The 17,528-nt window shown below is 41.9% G+C and overlaps 1 protein-coding gene across 1 annotated transcript; it reads left to right on the top strand.

Annotated features, from left to right (window-relative positions):
* Positions 1-2,538: 2,538 nt before the first annotated feature.
* ABRACL (ABRA C-terminal like) lies at positions 2,539-13,631 on the top strand. Its single transcript, XM_081094945.1, has 3 exons — positions 2,539-2,719; positions 7,617-7,683; positions 12,889-13,631. Exons 2-3 carry the CDS (start codon positions 7,623-7,625, stop codon positions 13,071-13,073), a joined length of 246 nt encoding a protein of 81 aa, XP_080951071.1. The 5' UTR covers positions 2,539-2,719; positions 7,617-7,622; the 3' UTR covers positions 13,074-13,631.
* The last annotated feature ends 3,897 nt before the right edge of the window (positions 13,632-17,528 follow it).

Below are 17,528 nucleotides of genomic sequence, written 5' to 3'. Positions count from 1 at the left end.
TAGATTTTTGATGGCTCAGTATAAAAGTAAGAATGTATAATGAGTCAGTAATAATTTTTAAATAGCCATTACAGGTTGTAATCATAGTATTTTGGATATGCTGGATTAAAACAAACATATTATATCAATTTCACATGTGTGTGTTTTTTAATGTGGCTACCAGAACATTTTACAGATGTGCATCGCCGTTATATTTCTATTGGACAATGATTGTCTACACTATGCAATTAAATAAATGGGTAAAGATTGTTTTAATATTTTATATGTACACTAGAGGCCCGGTGCATGAAAATTCGTGCACCCGAGGGAGTCTCTCAGCCCAGCCTGCACGCTCTCACAATCCGGGACCTCTCAGGTAGGGTCCAGTCCCATCGCAGCATGGCTCTGGTTCCCCGGAGCCTGTGGGCCGGAGGAAAGGACCAAGAGGCCAGTCCGATGGCAGCATGGCTCTGTTCCCACAGCTCCCTCCTGCTGCTGCGCCATAGGCGGCCAGGACCCAGACTGACTCCCACCGTGCTGACTAGGACCCTAACCTGGTGTTCGGTCATCCATTTGGTCGTTTAGGTTGTGACGGACCCTGGCTTATTATATATTAGGATTAGGATTACCAAAAGTTCTTTTTGACAAAGATCACTTTGTATCCTCTAGGACTAGCACATGCTTGATAGTTAATGAATACTTCTCAGCTGTTTGATAAACTTTATTTCTTTGCTTTTTAGATTAAAATTCCACATTTTTTAGCTACCTGGTGAAAATATTCCTAAAATATCAAGAACAGATGGCAAACATATGCATGGAAACTGAAAGTAGAAATTAGGTATGAAAATATTAATTGGCAAAATCTATAACATTTCTTTTATAAAAAACAACTTTCCTGAATTATAATTCCTTATAAATTAACATGAAGTTTATGTTATGTTTAGTGTAGCATATGTAGAAACAAAGCATTTTTAAAGAGTGAATCCAGTTATATATTAACAGAGACTTCTACTTGTTTAGGTAATCTATTTCTTTTTTTGCTTGCTGGCAGAATACTGTGAAACACTAATTACTTAGTCATAACAGAAGTGTCACACTACAGATTAATTATTCATTTCATTGGATGAATGGAGAATTGTGATCATGGACACTGGCCAAAATAGCCAGGTCCTGCTTGGAGAATCGCTAAATACAATCTTTTTAAAAAATTATCAATTTTGTATTATGTAGATTTTTAAAGATATAAAGTATAACTTCTCAGATTTCTTTTAATGAGAAAAAAATAGGCTTCAAAGGATCCTGGAGTCACCTTAAGCGTCATATGACATGAGAAACCTAGACGCATCAGACCTAGGCTGAAGAGGAATCTTTTGGCCCCAGGGAACAGAGGCTCATTCAGAGTCACACCCAGGCGGATAGATGCTCACTGTGAAGGGGTCAGTAGAACAGTTTGGGAAGTGGATGGATCCAGTGCCCCTCCAGGGACTGGATACTCATAGGTCCCTGGGGAGCAGGTATTTGTTGATCTTATTCCATCACTGGGTCTCAGCTTCTCTTAGAGTCGGTGTCTACCACTCCCGCCCCACCTGCCCCTACTTCATCCTCAGGTGTCTGCTCACTCAAATAATTTGCTTTCTGGAGGCCCATTCCGCCCCCCGCCCCCCCTGCCCCCCCCCGCCCCCCCCCTCTCAAGCCCTCTTTCAGCTTCAGCCTTCCTATCAGATGGCTCACTGTCAGTATTCTCCCCTTTCAATTTCCAAGGGAGAATCTGAATGGCTTACAGAATTACCAGAGTCACTATTCGGGAGAACTGCTTGTTCCAGGTGACCCCGGAAGATGAGGGCCAGTTTACGGACTGTGTTCTTGGACCACAGGATCACTCCTTGGAGAAGGAGGTGCTTTCTGGGTGGTTGTTTGTGCAACCTCTGCCCTAGGAGTGGTTTGGGTCACCTCAGCAGAGCCTCGGTTTCCTTTCCAAAGGGACTCCAGCAAGCATCTCTCTCTCTCTCTCTCTCTCTCACACACACACACACACACACACACACACACACACACACACACGGAAACAACAGTGACTGAATCGTATGAATAAGTGGGTTGCATTCAGCAGTTAAATGTAGGAAGTAATGAATGAAGAAGGGAAGACACCTCTATCGACCCAGAATCCATGTAAAATTTCTTTGCAGAACAAATCGGTTTTCAAGATGAGTTTTGTTTGCACATCACACCATCCTGCTGTCCTGCTGATTTCTGGAGACCCCTGCTCCTGGCCGAGAGAACCGAAGTCCCGTTTCTCCGGGGAGACCTCAGCATTCAGCACGTTGGGGCGCTTTATTTCTTCTGCTAGAAGCGGGACCTTGGCAGGAGATCAGGCGTCAGATGCAGGGGGCTGGGGACTACTGTCTCCGGGGAGCGCGCAGGAAAGGTGGCGGCAATCGAAAAGGTGGAGGTCAGGGTCCCTTTCCCACTTGCCTGGACTCTGTACCCTTAGCGGGCGTCTCCACTCCCCGAGTTTCTTCCTCATAGGCTTGTCCCTGGGAGTGTGGGCGGCCCACTTCCTGAGCGCAGAAACTCTTACCACCCCCTTCCCTCCTCTTCCTCCTCCCCTCCCCGCACACCAGCCCTTCTCGGTGCCTCATCACTTCCTACCTCAGCCTCTTCCTCCTCGGAGCGGTTCATCAGACCACCCGCCCCGCGGACTGCACCGGGTTTTCTACCGACCAGCCTGGGAGGCGGAGAGGTGAGCGAGGCCCCTGGGAAGAGGTGGCCAGGTGTCCGGGGCGGACCCGGCATCCGGCGGAGGCCCAGCGGCGGGGGAATCGTGGGCTGCGGGTGGAGAGGCAGGACCCGGGGGCGGCTGCGGCGCGTGGATGTTGCTCCTGGAATTGGGCTGAGTGGGAGTTGGGGGCGGGATGGACGCGCCCCACGCCCCCACCTCTCCGCAGACTTCCGCCTTCGGCTCGGAGGTGCTCAGCGGGCCGGGGGCGCACGGGGAGCCCGGCTGCGGTGCGGCGTGTCGGGAGCCCGATCTGCAGCGCAGGGAGGGGGTGGGAAGGGCTGCGGGGCGAGACGCCCAGGAGCAATTTGATGGCCTCCTGGCAGCGGGCTCTGCGAGCGGGCGGTGGTGCGGCTCTGTGCTCTCCTGCTTGTACGTGGGGTGGGGGTAGTGCGGGACACTAGGGGTTTGTGGGGCGGAGCAGGTCGGTTTTCCTTGCGGGGTCTCGGGCGCGCTGGGGCGCTCGGGGCTCGGGGAGCAGGGAGACAAAGGCTTCCGGGACGCGGCCCTTCCCGGGGAGGCCGCCCCCGAGCCCGCGGTGCTGGCCCAGAGCAGGGGGTCGAATCCCGCGTTCCCCAGCTCTGCACCAGTGCGGTGGTGAGCGTGTGATGATGGCCTTTGGGGACAGGGTCTGGGGACACCTTCGGGGCCAGCTCCCAAACTTGGAGCCGAGATGACCAAATAAGGAGTGTGCGCGCCCGGGAGCAGGCGGGAAGGAACCCAGCCACCCTCTGACCCGCACCAGCTGCTAGTCTGTGATTGTCTGGGAAGGCTGGAAAAGTGGCCCGCCCTAGCACATGGAGTTGGCTCCTGATTCCCAGGAGGCTGCAGTCCTCCAACATTAGAAAATGCCCATGTGTTGCCTCCAAACTTAAAAAAAAAAAAAAAAAGATTTATCAAGGTCCCTACATAGATGTGTATTAACGATAGAGCATTTTACCGTATGCTGAGTCCTCTGACATCCCGTTTTCTTTGTGATTCCCACGCACGCTGCCCAATCACATTCTGTCACAATTAGAGGGCCGCCCAGCATCTGCCACCGCCTTGCCTTAATCACTCGCCCCCACCCCCTCCCCTCCTCCTTTTCTCTCCCTTCTCCCGCCTATTGGCCCATTGAGGAGCTCTTTCTTCCCTCTGGACTTGCCTGCTTCAGGCCTCTCATTGTTTTTGATCTTGCTGCTTACTCCAGTCCCAAGCCTGATAAAATGCCATGGGCCTTCCAAGGATTGTGTAACAATGGATATTTCTACCCCATTGTCCCCGCTAAATAATAAAATAAATAAATCATGCCGAACTGTGTATGCTAGCAATAGTTCCTATACCTGTTATTTTTCTACTTGGAGGGGTCTGGGCAGGGAGCCCTTCTTTCTCTGCAAGTGTTCTGCCTTAGTAAATACTCAGTTTGTAATATTTCATACAAATGCAACTCTATTGCATTTACTGCAATTTGCATAATAACTAGCAAAGAAAAAGAGGAACAAAAGGAGGGGGAGATGGAAGAGGATGAGGATGTGGTAGCAACAGCATTTAATTGTGCTAGCATCCCCTCACTACCCCTCCCCCACTCACACTCCCCGGGACAACAGCCAGTTTCATCATTCGTAAAATGGGGATAAATAATAAATACTCAGCAAGGCTCTTAGGATTACATGAATTAACAGATAAGGAGCCTCATATGTAATTAATTATAAAGAAATGCTGGTTGCCTTCCCTTCTTAAAATTGGATGAACATACATCTGTTTAACACGGTGCAGGTATTCACACTATACATAATAGAGGGATTTCCATTTTGAGTCTCATTATAAAAAGAGAGCTTTGTCTGAAGTGTGTGATTAGTGGTAGGTGGAAGGAGTGGAGAATGGTGTTAGAGAAATTTTCAGAATGGGAGGAAATCATAGAATCTGAGAATTAGGACCATAATCCCCTTGGACATTTCACTCTCTCTTCTAACCAATGTGGGCTAATTTCCTCAACAACCATCCCAGATCCACACTACTTCTGTATTCATGTTTTCAAGAACAGGGTGCCACCTTTATTCATTGTTAGGCAATTTGATTGTTAGAGAAATTTTTCTTATATGGAATTTGATTGTTAGAGAAATTTTTCTTATATGGCTCCCAAATCTGCCTTTCTATTACAACTATCCATCTTATCTGATAGAGCAACATAAAACTCTTCACATAGGTACACAAAGGGAGCTTTAATTAAAATAAAAATAGTGGTAGATCTTCTCCAGGCTAACTTTTTGGATCAAGAGTCTTAATAATGCAAGTGACAGAAACTCATTCAAAAACACAAAACCAGGAAAGTTGATTGGTTTATGTGACTGGAAAGTCCAGGGCCCTGTATTGGCTCAATCATTGTTATGTGGTTGGACTTTTCTTTGTTCCAGCTTTATTCCTGTAAGATTCCTCCCAATGGTAGCTGTTTACATCAGGGGCTGTAAACTTACATCTTAGAACCCAGTGGGACAGTACCTCATTGTTCGGGATGAAATCATTTACCTATGCCTCCCAATCAATTATTCTGGCTCTGAACCATTACTGGAGTTTAGGGCAAGGCTCTATCCAAGGTACATGAGTTTAGAGGTAGGAAGACTTGATCCAAACAAAATTAGACTAATGGTTCCAACATGGGGAATGGGTGCTGGGTAGGTAAAAACAGCAGCTGTCCCCCATGCTGACATTTACAGGGATGTGTTTTTTCTACCATAATTCTCATGGTATGCCTTTCAGTGATGTCCTTTGGGTGTATTTTAGCTTATGAGTATCTCTCTTAAACTGTATCTTGAATTGAGTATATAGTGTTATAGATAAAATTCACTAACACAAGTTCCTAATATTTGGATGCTATAATTTTTATAGTTTTATGTGCATTTCATTGCAATACAAGCTTCTTAAATTGTAATATTCTTACATGTAATGTAGCAGACGGCAGTTGTGCTTTTAATTATTAGCTGATGGAAAATCTGAGGTCCCAATCAGTATAGTCTAAACCTAGAAGTCATTCTTGTTTTTAAAGCTACCAGGAATTAGTTACAATCTGTCTGGATAATGTTTTTTGTTTTTTTTTTTCTAAATTGTCACCCCAAAGTAAACCATTCACACAACCACACCTTTTTAGTCTCTTATCTGATTTGGAGAATTTAGGATTGGAAACAGAATGATGATTGATGCATACTTTCTGACCCTCCTGTTGTCCTTTTCACTGTAGATTACTGCCTTCTTATGGAAACTCTTCTTCTTTTACTTCTTTGACCCAACTGGGTCAGGGTTCTTTCCTCCACCTCAGTCTGCTTTCCCCTCTTCTTGCTGGTATTTCTCTCCTTTCACTCTAGCTGTTTGCCAGGCCCCTTTACTTTCCCTTTTCTGTCTCTGTGCTCTTCCTCTGAGAGCTCCTCTCTGTTCTCCACTTCAATCCGCAGCTTTCTGGTGACAATCCCATTGTTGTAGTTCCATCCTCTCTCAAGCCTTTGCTATTTCAGTCCATAGAAACAATATTTATTGAACCTGTGCTCTTGGTGCCAGACAACACAGCAGACAGCATTACAATCAAATCCCCGCTTAGAGGAGCTTTACCTTGCGGTGAAAGCTAAGAAAGCCGTTATTCCAATCAAATGAAATGATGAGGGTGGACAATGCTTTGGGGACACTCCGTGGGGGAACTCTCCTACTGCAGGCTTCATGGAAGGCTTCGGAGGAAGTTATATATAAGCTGGGACTGAATGTGTGGGAGTTAGCCCAAGAAAGAGGAATAGTCATAGTCTGGGTTGAAGGAACAGCATATGGGAAGGTTGGATGTGAGAGATTGAGGGACATTTGAAGGACAAAAAGAAGCCCCATGTAGCTGTAGCTAGAGTTCAAGTGGAGTGAGTAGAGGAAGCTGGAACGGTGGGCAGAACCCAGCCTGTGGAGGACCTAATAGGCCAAAATAAGTTTAATAGCTCCCGTTATCTGAAGATGAATGGTCTTCACCACTACTTTATTGTCGTCAGGTACACTGTGCATTGCCCAGGTAACGACATGTCCCTGTGTGTGACCCAGGAGTCATTGTTGCACTGACCTGACATTATTAAAATTGCCTTGTATCAATCTTCCTTCCCCAATAGACTGCAGGCTCCCAGAGGGGAGGCGGTATGTATGTTTATATTGGTATCTCCAGCTCCTAACTTAGGGCCTGCCTTTTCCCCTTTGCTTCTATGCTTTTGTACATGCTCTTTCCCATGCATTGAACACTCTTTCCTAACTATCTACCTGGCCTATACCTCCCCAGTGACTTCAATGAAGCCTATGGCTTCCTTCTTTGTGCTCCCATAAAGGAGTACAGTCACACTGCTATGCATTCCAGGCCTTTCTTCCTTTCTGGAGGGTTAGTTGCCCTGAGGGCAGGTCCTTGTGTCACTCACCTTTGTATTATTTTTAAAATCTTTATTGTCGAAAGTATTACATATATACCCCTTTTCCCCCATTGACCTCCACCGCTCAGGCCTTCACACCCTATTGTCTGTGTCCATGGAAGAGATCAACCAATGAACTCACCTTTGTATTTTTGATGGCCTGCAGCCGCACTATGAAAAGGATGGACTTAGAATTAAGAGTGGGTGCAAGGAAAATGGCTGCATTCTTCCCAATAGAATGTGTAGACTAAGAGTGGGATCAGCCCAGAGGGGAGTTATGCAGATAGAGGGAAAATGGAAGTACTCTAGTGCCACGCACATCACACAAGTAATTTTAGGAAGAGGAGCATCGTAAATTAATTCTGACAATTGCTACATAAAAGAAAGGACCCTTGGATTTGGCAAGAAGTGCTTAATGGAATGTAGAAATGGCAATAATACAGACTTTTTGTTTTCTCCCTCAGGCAGCAATGAATGTGGAACACGAGGTTAACCTCTTAGTGGAGGAAATTCACCGTTTGGGTTCAAAAAGTAAGTATCATAACACAGATACAGTATTTCTATTGGGTTTGCTTCAGAGCACGTAGGACCAGCATTTTTGGTAGAAACCTAGGAAGGAGTCGCCAGGCCTCAGGACACAACCATGACAGCCCTTCCCTCAGTCACAGATGACAAGTGCCCTCAGCCATGAATTAATATGTGGAGACACAAAGCTTGTGGGGTATTGGGGTCCTGATGCAAAGAATGGTTAAGATATTTCATTATCCTTTGAATGGAATAAAAATTGCTGTGCCTCTTTAATCTGGCTGCATTGAAATCTGGTAATTGAATCATATTCAAATTTTTTTTTGTCACACTACTAAAATATATTTTCTGCTTTATCCTGCCAGCATTTTTTAAACTTCCAAGTGTCTAGGGACTAAAATTGAAATTATATTAAATTTTCTTTATTTTCTCCAAATTCTTGAGTTTTATATAATCAGGTATTTATGTACATATAACTAAACCAACCTTTAGGCAATTTTTTTTTAAAGTCAGCTTTTCTTCAGCAGCATCTAAGAAGCTACCATGAAATTAGTGATATGTAAAATTGGTAGTATTAGTGTTCCTTTCCCAAAGTGAAATGAAAGTAACTATTGTACTTGTACCTTTGGGTATTTGTACATCTCAGGTAAGACATGGAAGATGTGGGGAATGTTTTGAAAATGTAAGAGCACTAGACATATTCAGCAATAACTAGGATAATGGAACTCAAAGTTATAAAATTATATCATATTAGTGAAAAACGGTTTTAAATTACCTCATAAGAGTTGTTTTATTATTATAGCTTAATTCTTCTTACTTACGGCTCTATCTGCTTATGAATTACAAATCATTTGAAATAACAAGACATACTTTGAAAATTCTATTAAGCCATTCATATCAAACGTCCCTGTATTAGTTTTGTATTGTTGCCATAGCATTACTACAAACTTAGTGATGTGAAACAATGCTTTTAATATCCGAAGAGTAAAGTAGTTTAGGAGTCTTTCTTAGTTTATTGGTGCTGCTATTACAAAATACCACAGACCAGCTTATAAAGAGCAGAACTATATTGCTCATAGTTCTGGAGGCTAGAAGTCCAAGATCAGGGTACCAGCATGGTTGGCTTAAGTCCTCTTCCAAGTCACAGATTTCTTTCTTTCTTTCTTTCTTTCTTTCTTTCTTTCTTTCTTTCTTTCTTTCTTTCTTTCTTTCTTCTTTCTTTTTAAAATATATTTTATTGATTTTTTTACAGAGAGGAAGGGAGAGAGATAGAGAGTTAGAAACATCAATGAGAGAGAATCATCGATCAGCTGCCTCCTGCACATCTCCTACTGGGGATATGCCCGCAACCCAGGAACATGCCCTTGACCGGAATCGAACCTGGGACCTCTCAGTCCGCAGGCCGACGCTCTATCCACTGAGCCAAACCGGTTTCGGCAGATTTCTTTTTTTATCCTCACATGGTGGATGGGGCTTCGATCTCTTTGCAGCCTCTTTTATAAGGCATTAATCTTTATGACTCATGACTTTAAATCCTTACACCCTCATAACTTTAGCATCTTCCAAAGGCACCATCTGCTAGTATCAGACCTTTAGCAATTCAGAACTTAAGGGTTTGGAGGGAGGAGGGGAACAAAAACACTTAAACCATAGCAGTGTGATAAGGGTCTCCCTGGATTAAAATCAAGGTGTTGGCAGGGTGCATTCCTTTCTGAAGGTCCTAGAGAATCTGAATCTGTTTTCTAGTCTTTTTCTAGCTTCTAGAAGCAACCTGTATTCTTGGCTCATGGCCCTGTTTCTCCTTCTTCAAAGCTGGCATTCTGATTTCATCTTCTGCCTCTCTCTTCAATTAAAAAAAAAAATCCTCACCCAAAGATATGTATTTTTAATTGATTTTAGAGAGAAGAAGGGGGAGAAAGAGAGAGAGAGGAAAATCATCCCTGTGAGAGAGAAACATTGATAGGTTACCTCCTGTGCGTGCCCTGACTGAACCGAACTGAAAACCTGGGTATGTGCCCTGACTGAGAATCAAACCTGCAACCTTTTGGTGTACGGGATGATGCTCTTACCAACTGAGCCACACCATCCAGGGCTCTCTCTTCCACTTTTAAAGGATACTTGTGATTGATTACATTGGGCTCACCCAGATAGTCCCAGATAATCTCCCCACTTCAGGGTCCTTAATCACATCTACAAAATTTTCTTTACCATGTAAGGTAATATATTCATGGGTTCTGGGGATTAGGACATGGATGTGTTTGGAGGCCATTGTTCTTTCTGGTCTTCTCTAGTCTTTTTATTTCTTCATTAAACCTAGGTCATCATCACTGAAATATACCAAGAAAAAAATAAACTAGGCATATAAAAGTTAGTGTGGGCTCAACAACCGAGCTTAATCATATGGTCAGTTACTATTTGTTGGAAATCTGTGTATGCAAGCACTGTGTTAGGTACAAGTGACATAAAGTGTGTTCCTGTCCCTCAAAGACCTTACTACTTAGGTGAGAAAAATAGGTTAAAAACACATGAGCTAATTATCAGGAAAAATGGTATGCTAAGCTGTGAAGTGCTGTCATCCAATTTAGTATGGTCTCAGAGAAAAAGATTCTTGAAAACTGTAGTAGTTGGGGGCACTCAATGAATCCTTGGCTATTAGGTAAGACTCTGGAGTGTAGGACAGGTGAGTTCCGGAGGAAATCATGAGCTGCATTTGGAATGTTTGTGGAGAACAGGAGGAGACAGCGGAGGTTGTCATTTATTTAGTTCCTCAATCAAACCAATGAATAATCTTTCCTAACCCCATTTTTCTCCCACCCACTTCATCATACCCACTTGGTGGAAGTTTGGTGAGTCTTCTTTTCAACAATGATCCATCTACGTGGGTCCTCCTTTTTTTTTTTTAATTTATTTTTATTGATTTCAGAGAAGAAAGGGGAGGGAGAGAGAGATGGAAACATCAATGATGAGAGAGAATCATGGATCGGCTGCCTCCTGCATGCCCCACACCGGGGATCGAGCCCACAACCTGGGCACGTGCCCTGACCAGGAATCAAACTGTGACCTCTTGGTTCATAGGTCGACACTCAACCACTGAGCCATACCGGCTGGGCTGGTCCTCCTTTCTACATTCCCAATTTCTGCGGAGCTCTGTGAGATCATGTTACTCTAGGCCCTAGAGTCTAGGAAATAGAGTAGCACTATTGTTTGGTTGGTTAAAGGTATTAAAGATGTATTTCCAAAGATTCATAGCATTCTTTTTTCTCTTAGATCTTTCTGCGTGTCAGCTGAGTGTTAATTGGTCAGATTCATTGCATTTAAAAGTCTAGCCCTAGCCAGCTTGGCTCACAGGGTCTTGGGTTCAATTCTGGTTAACCTTGGTTGCAGGCTTGATCCCCAGTCCTGGTCAGAGTTTGTATGAGAGGCAAACAATTGATATGTCTCTCTCATATCAATGTTTCTGTCTCCCTCTGTCTCTCCTCCTCCCTTCCACTCTCTCTAAAAATCAATAGAAAAACATCCTCAGGTGAGGATTAACCAAAAAAAGATAATAAAAAAATAGTTTAAAAGTCTAACCTCTATCGCTTCTCAGCCTTTTGGCTAAGATGGAGTGTAAAGGTGTAGCCTCTATATCCCTAGCACAGTGTTACTGTTCTGCAAGGGTAAACTGAGCCCACACTTCAAAATTAGCAGCTTTACAAACTAGAAGACAACGAAGTAATTGTCATAACTTCTATAAGGATGAAAATATTTTGAAGATTGCCGTTTCACCAGGCCTTCTTTACTTACCTGTTTCTGGTAATGGATGACTTATGAATTGGAAAGTATTTATGGAAATGTGTTATCTACTGACATGCTATGGTAAATTATTTAAGTTGTGGAATAATTTGATGGATCTAATTTATGATATAGATTAATCATATTTAGACTAATCTCAATATGATATATTAGCTGAAGCTGGAAATTGATTTAGTTTTATCTGTTTCTTTAAAAATAAAATTCTGCTCTCATTTTCCACCCAGTAGAAAAAAATTAAGTGGATAAAGATTATCTGGAGATTTAAATTCTTTCATTCAACAAATATTTCTTGAGTGCTGCTTTTGTGCTTAAGTGCTGGAGATGTGAAAATAAACAAAATTCCATCTCAGCCCTAGTGGGTCTCTTAGGCAGCAGGGAGAAAGACAGGCAAACTGAAAGCATGTATTGGGAAGCCTGGCCTGTTCATCTCTCCCCACCCCAACTCATGAAAACCACTGATCATTTTACTTAGTTTTGTCTTTTTTTCATAGCTTTTCCTTTTCCAGAATGTTCTGTAGTTGGAATCATTCAGCATGTAGCCTTTTCACATTACCTTCTTTCACTTTGTAATATGTATTTAAGGTTCCTCCATGTCTTTTTATGGCTTAGTAACTCATATTTTCTTTTAGTATATACCTTAATTAAAATATATATATATATATATATATATATATATATATATATGTATATATATATATATATGGATTTCAGAGAGGAAGGGAGAGGGAGAGAGAGATAGAAACATCAATGATGAGAGAGACTCATTGATCGGCTGCCTCCTGCATGCCCCCTAGGGGGAATCGAGCCTGCAACCCAGGCATGTGTCCTTGACCTGAATCAAATCCACGACTCTTTAGTCCACAGGCCAACACTCCATCCACTGAGCCAAACCAGCCAGGGCTATACCTTAATTTTTAACATCTGTATTAAGAACTGGTCGCCAATCTAGATAATCTAGGGATCTCAGTAAATACAGATTTTTTTCATTTTTAAGGTCATCACTCTCTCCCTGGGGGTTCTGAGTACATATATAACACATTGAGAGAAGCATTGCTCCTGACTCTTTGTTATTTTTATTGATTCAACAACTAACACAATTAAAAACATCAAAATTTAGAGAGAGAAATTGGTCCATAGTAGTAGCACTAACACATTCACCTTTTGCAAATGTTGCTTGGTTTTCTTCCCAGTCTTTTTTCAGAGGATACTGAGGCTAAGAGGTGTGCAACATGTTTTATTTATTTCATCACTTTTTGGACCTGGCAAGAGGTTACACTGAAATAAAGACTGTTCAGTGTTAAATTGTAATTTTGGTTAACCTATGGTTAGATGTGTATTAAAGATTATATAATTCTTCCATACATGGGGACAAGAAACAGACTTTGCATCAACTAACATTGTATTTTTTCAAATTAGATGCTGATGGGAAGTTAAGTGTGAAATTTGGGGTCCTCTTCCGAGATGACAAATGTGCCAACCTCTTTGAAGCATTGGTAGGAACACTCAAAGCTGCAAAACGAAGGAAGATTGTTACATACCCAGGGGAGCTACTTTTGCAAGGTGTTCATGATGATGTTGACATTATATTGCTGCAAGATTAATGTGGTTTGCATATCATTGTTCATTGTTATTTTCTGCTAAACTGGAATATTTTCAAGTCAGAGGAAAAACATGAGCATAGTTAATGTATTTTTATAGAACTTTGTAAACAAAAGGAGACTCATTTTAGAAGTCCATCCTTTTCATATCTTGAAAGAAAATTTATGTATTACACTGTAAAATAAACAAAACTGATTATTTTTCTCAGGAATCTGGTTGAAAAATGTAGGCATTGAAGTTTTTGTGGTGGGCGTGTGAGAGTTTCATAAATCATTCTTAGACAATTTCCATAGATAATTGATATTCTGTGAAAGCAAGAAGCAAACTAAAGACCAGCTCCCACAAGGAATATTTTAATGTTTATGTAATAAAAACATGTTACTATCTTAAAAGTGCCTTATTGTTTTATTTTGTCATTGAAGATTTATGTTCCTCTCAGAATCGAGTTTTTGCATCAAGAGTCGGTAACTTACTCTTGCAGTGAAAGTTATCTTAATTTGAAGAAAAATTCTCTTAAAACTACAGAATAGTTTAAAAATTAAAAAGTTGGCCATAGCTGTTTTGGCTCAGTGGATAGAGCGTTGGCCTACGGACTGAAAGGTCTCAGATTCAATTCCGGTCAAGGGCATGTACCTTGGTTGCGGGCACATCCCCAGTGGGGGTTGTGCAGGAGACAGCTAATCGATGTTTTTCTCTCATCGATGTTTCTGGCTCCCTATCCCTCTCCCTTCCTCTCTGTAAAATATCAATAAAATATATTTAAAAATTTTTAAAAGTAAGGGTGGTTCATGTTATGGTGGGCCCTATGAAAAAATACTGATTTTGATGCCTGTTGTATGTTTATCATTGAGTTAGGGGACACGCCAAAACATGGAACCTAAAAACTTCACTTTCTAATTGGATTAGTTAGCACCTGACACAATACAGGATTGTCTATAATTGCATGTTGCAGCCTGTAGTACAGGATTGAAAGTGATATAGAATCTCAAGGAGGGTGAAATCAGAGAAAGCATGACAGTTGGCAAAGGTATCATAGAGGAGGCAGAATTCACATGGTCAGAGTTGATTATCCAGAGGGGGAAAATGAGATTGTGGGAGGGTAATGACTAAAGGTAAGACAGAGAGACACAAATTAGCAAGGCATGATCTTGTGGAAGGTCAGAGAACATCAGGTTGACGGGAATATGAGGGAGAGGGGTGATTCAGATTGGGTAATTGAGGTGGAACCTGGGAATCAGGGAGAAGAGTCTGAACAGAAATTGGAGCAGGAAAGTTCCACAAGGACAGTGATGTTCAGTGAAGGTCACTCTGTCACTGGTAACTAGGGTGGATTGTAGAGAGTAAAGATGCAGTCAGACAAGCCAGCTAAAACATTGCCCAAGAATATCATGGGGGTAGTGATAATGCAAATATTTCCCTTTAGATTCGAGAGCCCTTTGTAATGGCTTCATATATGGATAGTAGTTTCTCTTATTTGGATCCTGGCCTTAAAAATTCAGAATCATCAATTTGATTTCTTTTCAAGCCAGATTCACAGTGCAACTAATCCTTTTGGCCATAAACTGCATTCCAGTTAATCATCTCAGTAATGAGTGCCATTGGCTATAGGTGGGTGGGAGTTAAAAATGTAAATAGTGTACACAAACATTGTCATTCATGAAATGAAATTTTATAGCATCTACTTTGGGCAAGTCACTGTGGTAGGCAATATGGATTATTAAAGCAAAGCAAAATAAGAATACAATTTGATTCCAATTTTCAAAGAAAAACCATTTGCGCAATATGTATTAAATATAGAAGCGTTGTGTAAATGACATAGGGATACGGATGCACAAATCATGAATTATTCCAGGGGGGAGCTGAGATGAAGTGAAGTTAATCTTAAAGCAGCACAATGATTGGGAAGGACTCTACTGATGGTCGTTACTGCCTACAAAGGGAGAGAAAGGCCAATAAGGAAGGGAGGAAAGAGGAGTATTGAGAGCTGTGGTTGGAAAAGTTGGTTGAGGCATTATATTGTACTCCTGAGACAGAAAAAATAATTTTAAGTGTATGTCTTAATAATGATGCATTATAAAGAACTATGAAAAATGTGAAATAATTTGGTAAGTACCACTGTTTATGACATAACTTTAATTGTAGGTTTCCACAACAGTGCTATTTTGTATACTGATATTATGTAAGGCAATCTGTAAGTATAGCTCATCATCTTATAGTGAATGACTGCTAATTGAAAAATTGATGTTACCACTTTTGCACTCAAGTTTACTCAAGTTCCCATCACAGAAAATCCAAGCACCCTTTTGTGGCCTGGAGGCACATTTAAAAATAAGTTATGGAAAAGTTGACTTGAGGAATTTGTCTTAATTAAACACTAACATCTCGGATTTTTCTGGTGTCTAAGCTGTTTCCTATGGTTCCAGACAATAAGGAAAAAAAGGCCTATGGACTGATAGACAAAATACAAACATATGTGATGGCCAAGGGACAAGCCTTTCCTCTGTGGCATGCGGTATTGGCCTCACTCACAGATAGCCTCGTATATCTAGGAAAAGTCAAGAGAAAGGCATGTGCTGTTAAGTTATTTACGATCAAATAATCTTGGAGTTTCCTCTTCCTTAGCAAAAGATATAAATAACTCTTCAAAGAAAACTCACTCCTCAAAAACTTTTTATGTATGATGAGAAATCAGAAATGATCATATTTTTCTGGAAGAGGGTCTATATGAAGACCATATCTTGTAGTTTTTCTTTAGCTGCCTCAACAAAAGGTCTTATTAAAAAAAAATTTTTTTTCTGTAGTTCTCCTTCTAGTGAAGACACTTTGGGTTGGAAGGAATGGAGACTCACTTAGCTAGGTATCCGGGATTAACAATTAGATCTATATGTGCCAGTTAGGAAGATAAGGTAACTAGCTCACTGTAATTCAAGTTGGGGAAATGTGCCCTGGTGGAGTTTCAGGAGATGTGGGACAACTAACCAGAGAGCATCAGGATAGCTTTGGCGATGCAAAAATTTCTCAACATGTACGTGCTGGGGAGTAGAACTGGTGGGGCCCAAGCATTTCCCTGAGAAAGCATCTCCTGGGCTGATTCCCCCAGGCTCTTTACGATGCACAGCCCTGGGAAGGAAGCATCCCGCAGGGCATAGAGCTTCCCTGTTAATAACACCTCTCTACTATTTTCATGGATCCAATTCTACTGACTGGCTTCTCCTTTTGCTTCTGATAAGATTCCTCATCCCTTAAATTCATAGCTTCTATTTAAACTTTAGTTTGCCCCCTTATTACTTTATTAGTGTCCCTTGCTTCCAGCTATCTCATATGCTGTATGTCTGAATTAAAATGCTTAACATAAAGAGCCTGAGTAGCTCGGTTTGTGCGTAGTTGACAGAACTTTCTGTGCCAAGCCACTCCATTGGTCATTGGCCAGGTTAAGGATTGACTGGGTCAGCTGCCGTCCCCTCATCCAATCAGTTACGGCTGAAAACAGGCGAGGGCAAGGCATGCAGCCTACAGCCACTGCACAGGGCCTGTGAGCTAACTGCCTGAGACGTGCCTATGGGCCTGGCAGGCAGTATGATTGCAATCTACCAAGACTTTCCTGAGAGATCTCTGTGATTTATGGTAGTCCATAAAGACAGCAACTTCCAGTTTGGAGAATATGCATTTAAAAATTCCCCTTTTAAGAATAAAAAATATTCCCTTCACAAGTGTACTTTTAGTATCCATGATTAAGAGAATACATAATACAAAATACATACTAAAAAAATAGAAAATATGAAAAGCTACTATGACTTCGGCAAAGATTTTAAATATTTGCATTTTATTAACTATGAGGTCAGTATGTCTACTTTAAAGATAACAGTACATTTATTTATGTATACAAGGCACAACATTTACCCACAGAAAATGCTAGGTGCACATATGGTTTCCTGGATTCCTTGAAATAACTCTGTGGCTCCTTTAGGGTACGAGGTCCACAGGTTAGGCATGGTCTGTGGTACAATAACCACAGATCCTATATCAAGAAAGCCTGCATTTGCGCCTCAGGGCTTACCACTCACTAACTTCATTTCTCAGAGTCTGTGGTAGTTCTCCTCCTCTCCAATCTAGGTAGGCCTGTGACTGCTTTAGCCCATGGAATGCAGTGGAAGTGATGCTAGTGATTTCAGAGGGTAGGTCCTAGAGATCTTTGTCTCTCTGTGAATGTTTCATAGTAACTAAAAAAGCTGCTAGGAGGCTCTGGATTGGTGGGCAGTATTTGCCAACTCGTACTAGTGAGCTTTGCTATTTGGTAATCAGATGGCTAGCACGTTTTTCATTGTGAAAATCCCAAACATCAACTTTGTGTTTGGTTTTGTGTTGTTGTTTTTTCCTCTGAAGCCATTCTTTTTCTCTTGAGGAGAATCCAGCTGTTTCCGGCCTGGGTGTGTCTCCTGGTGCTGGCATTCTGGAAA

This window comes from Myotis nattereri, assembly GCF_964212035.1.
Source record: "Myotis nattereri genome assembly, chromosome: 6".
NCBI lineage: Eukaryota > Metazoa > Chordata > Mammalia > Chiroptera > Vespertilionidae > Myotis > Myotis nattereri.
The sequence above is the reverse complement of the archived record's forward strand: the minus strand, read 5'-3'. Positions and strand labels throughout refer to the sequence as shown.

Coding starts and splice junctions, on each gene's coding strand:
- ABRACL (XM_081094945.1), top strand. CDS start 7,623: ATGAATGTGGAACACGAGGTTAACCTCTTAGTGGAGGAAATTCACCGT. Junction 7,684..12,888: donor TCACCGTTTGGGTTCAAAAA/GTAAGTATCATA, acceptor TTTTCAAATTAG/ATGCTGATGGGAAGTTAAGT.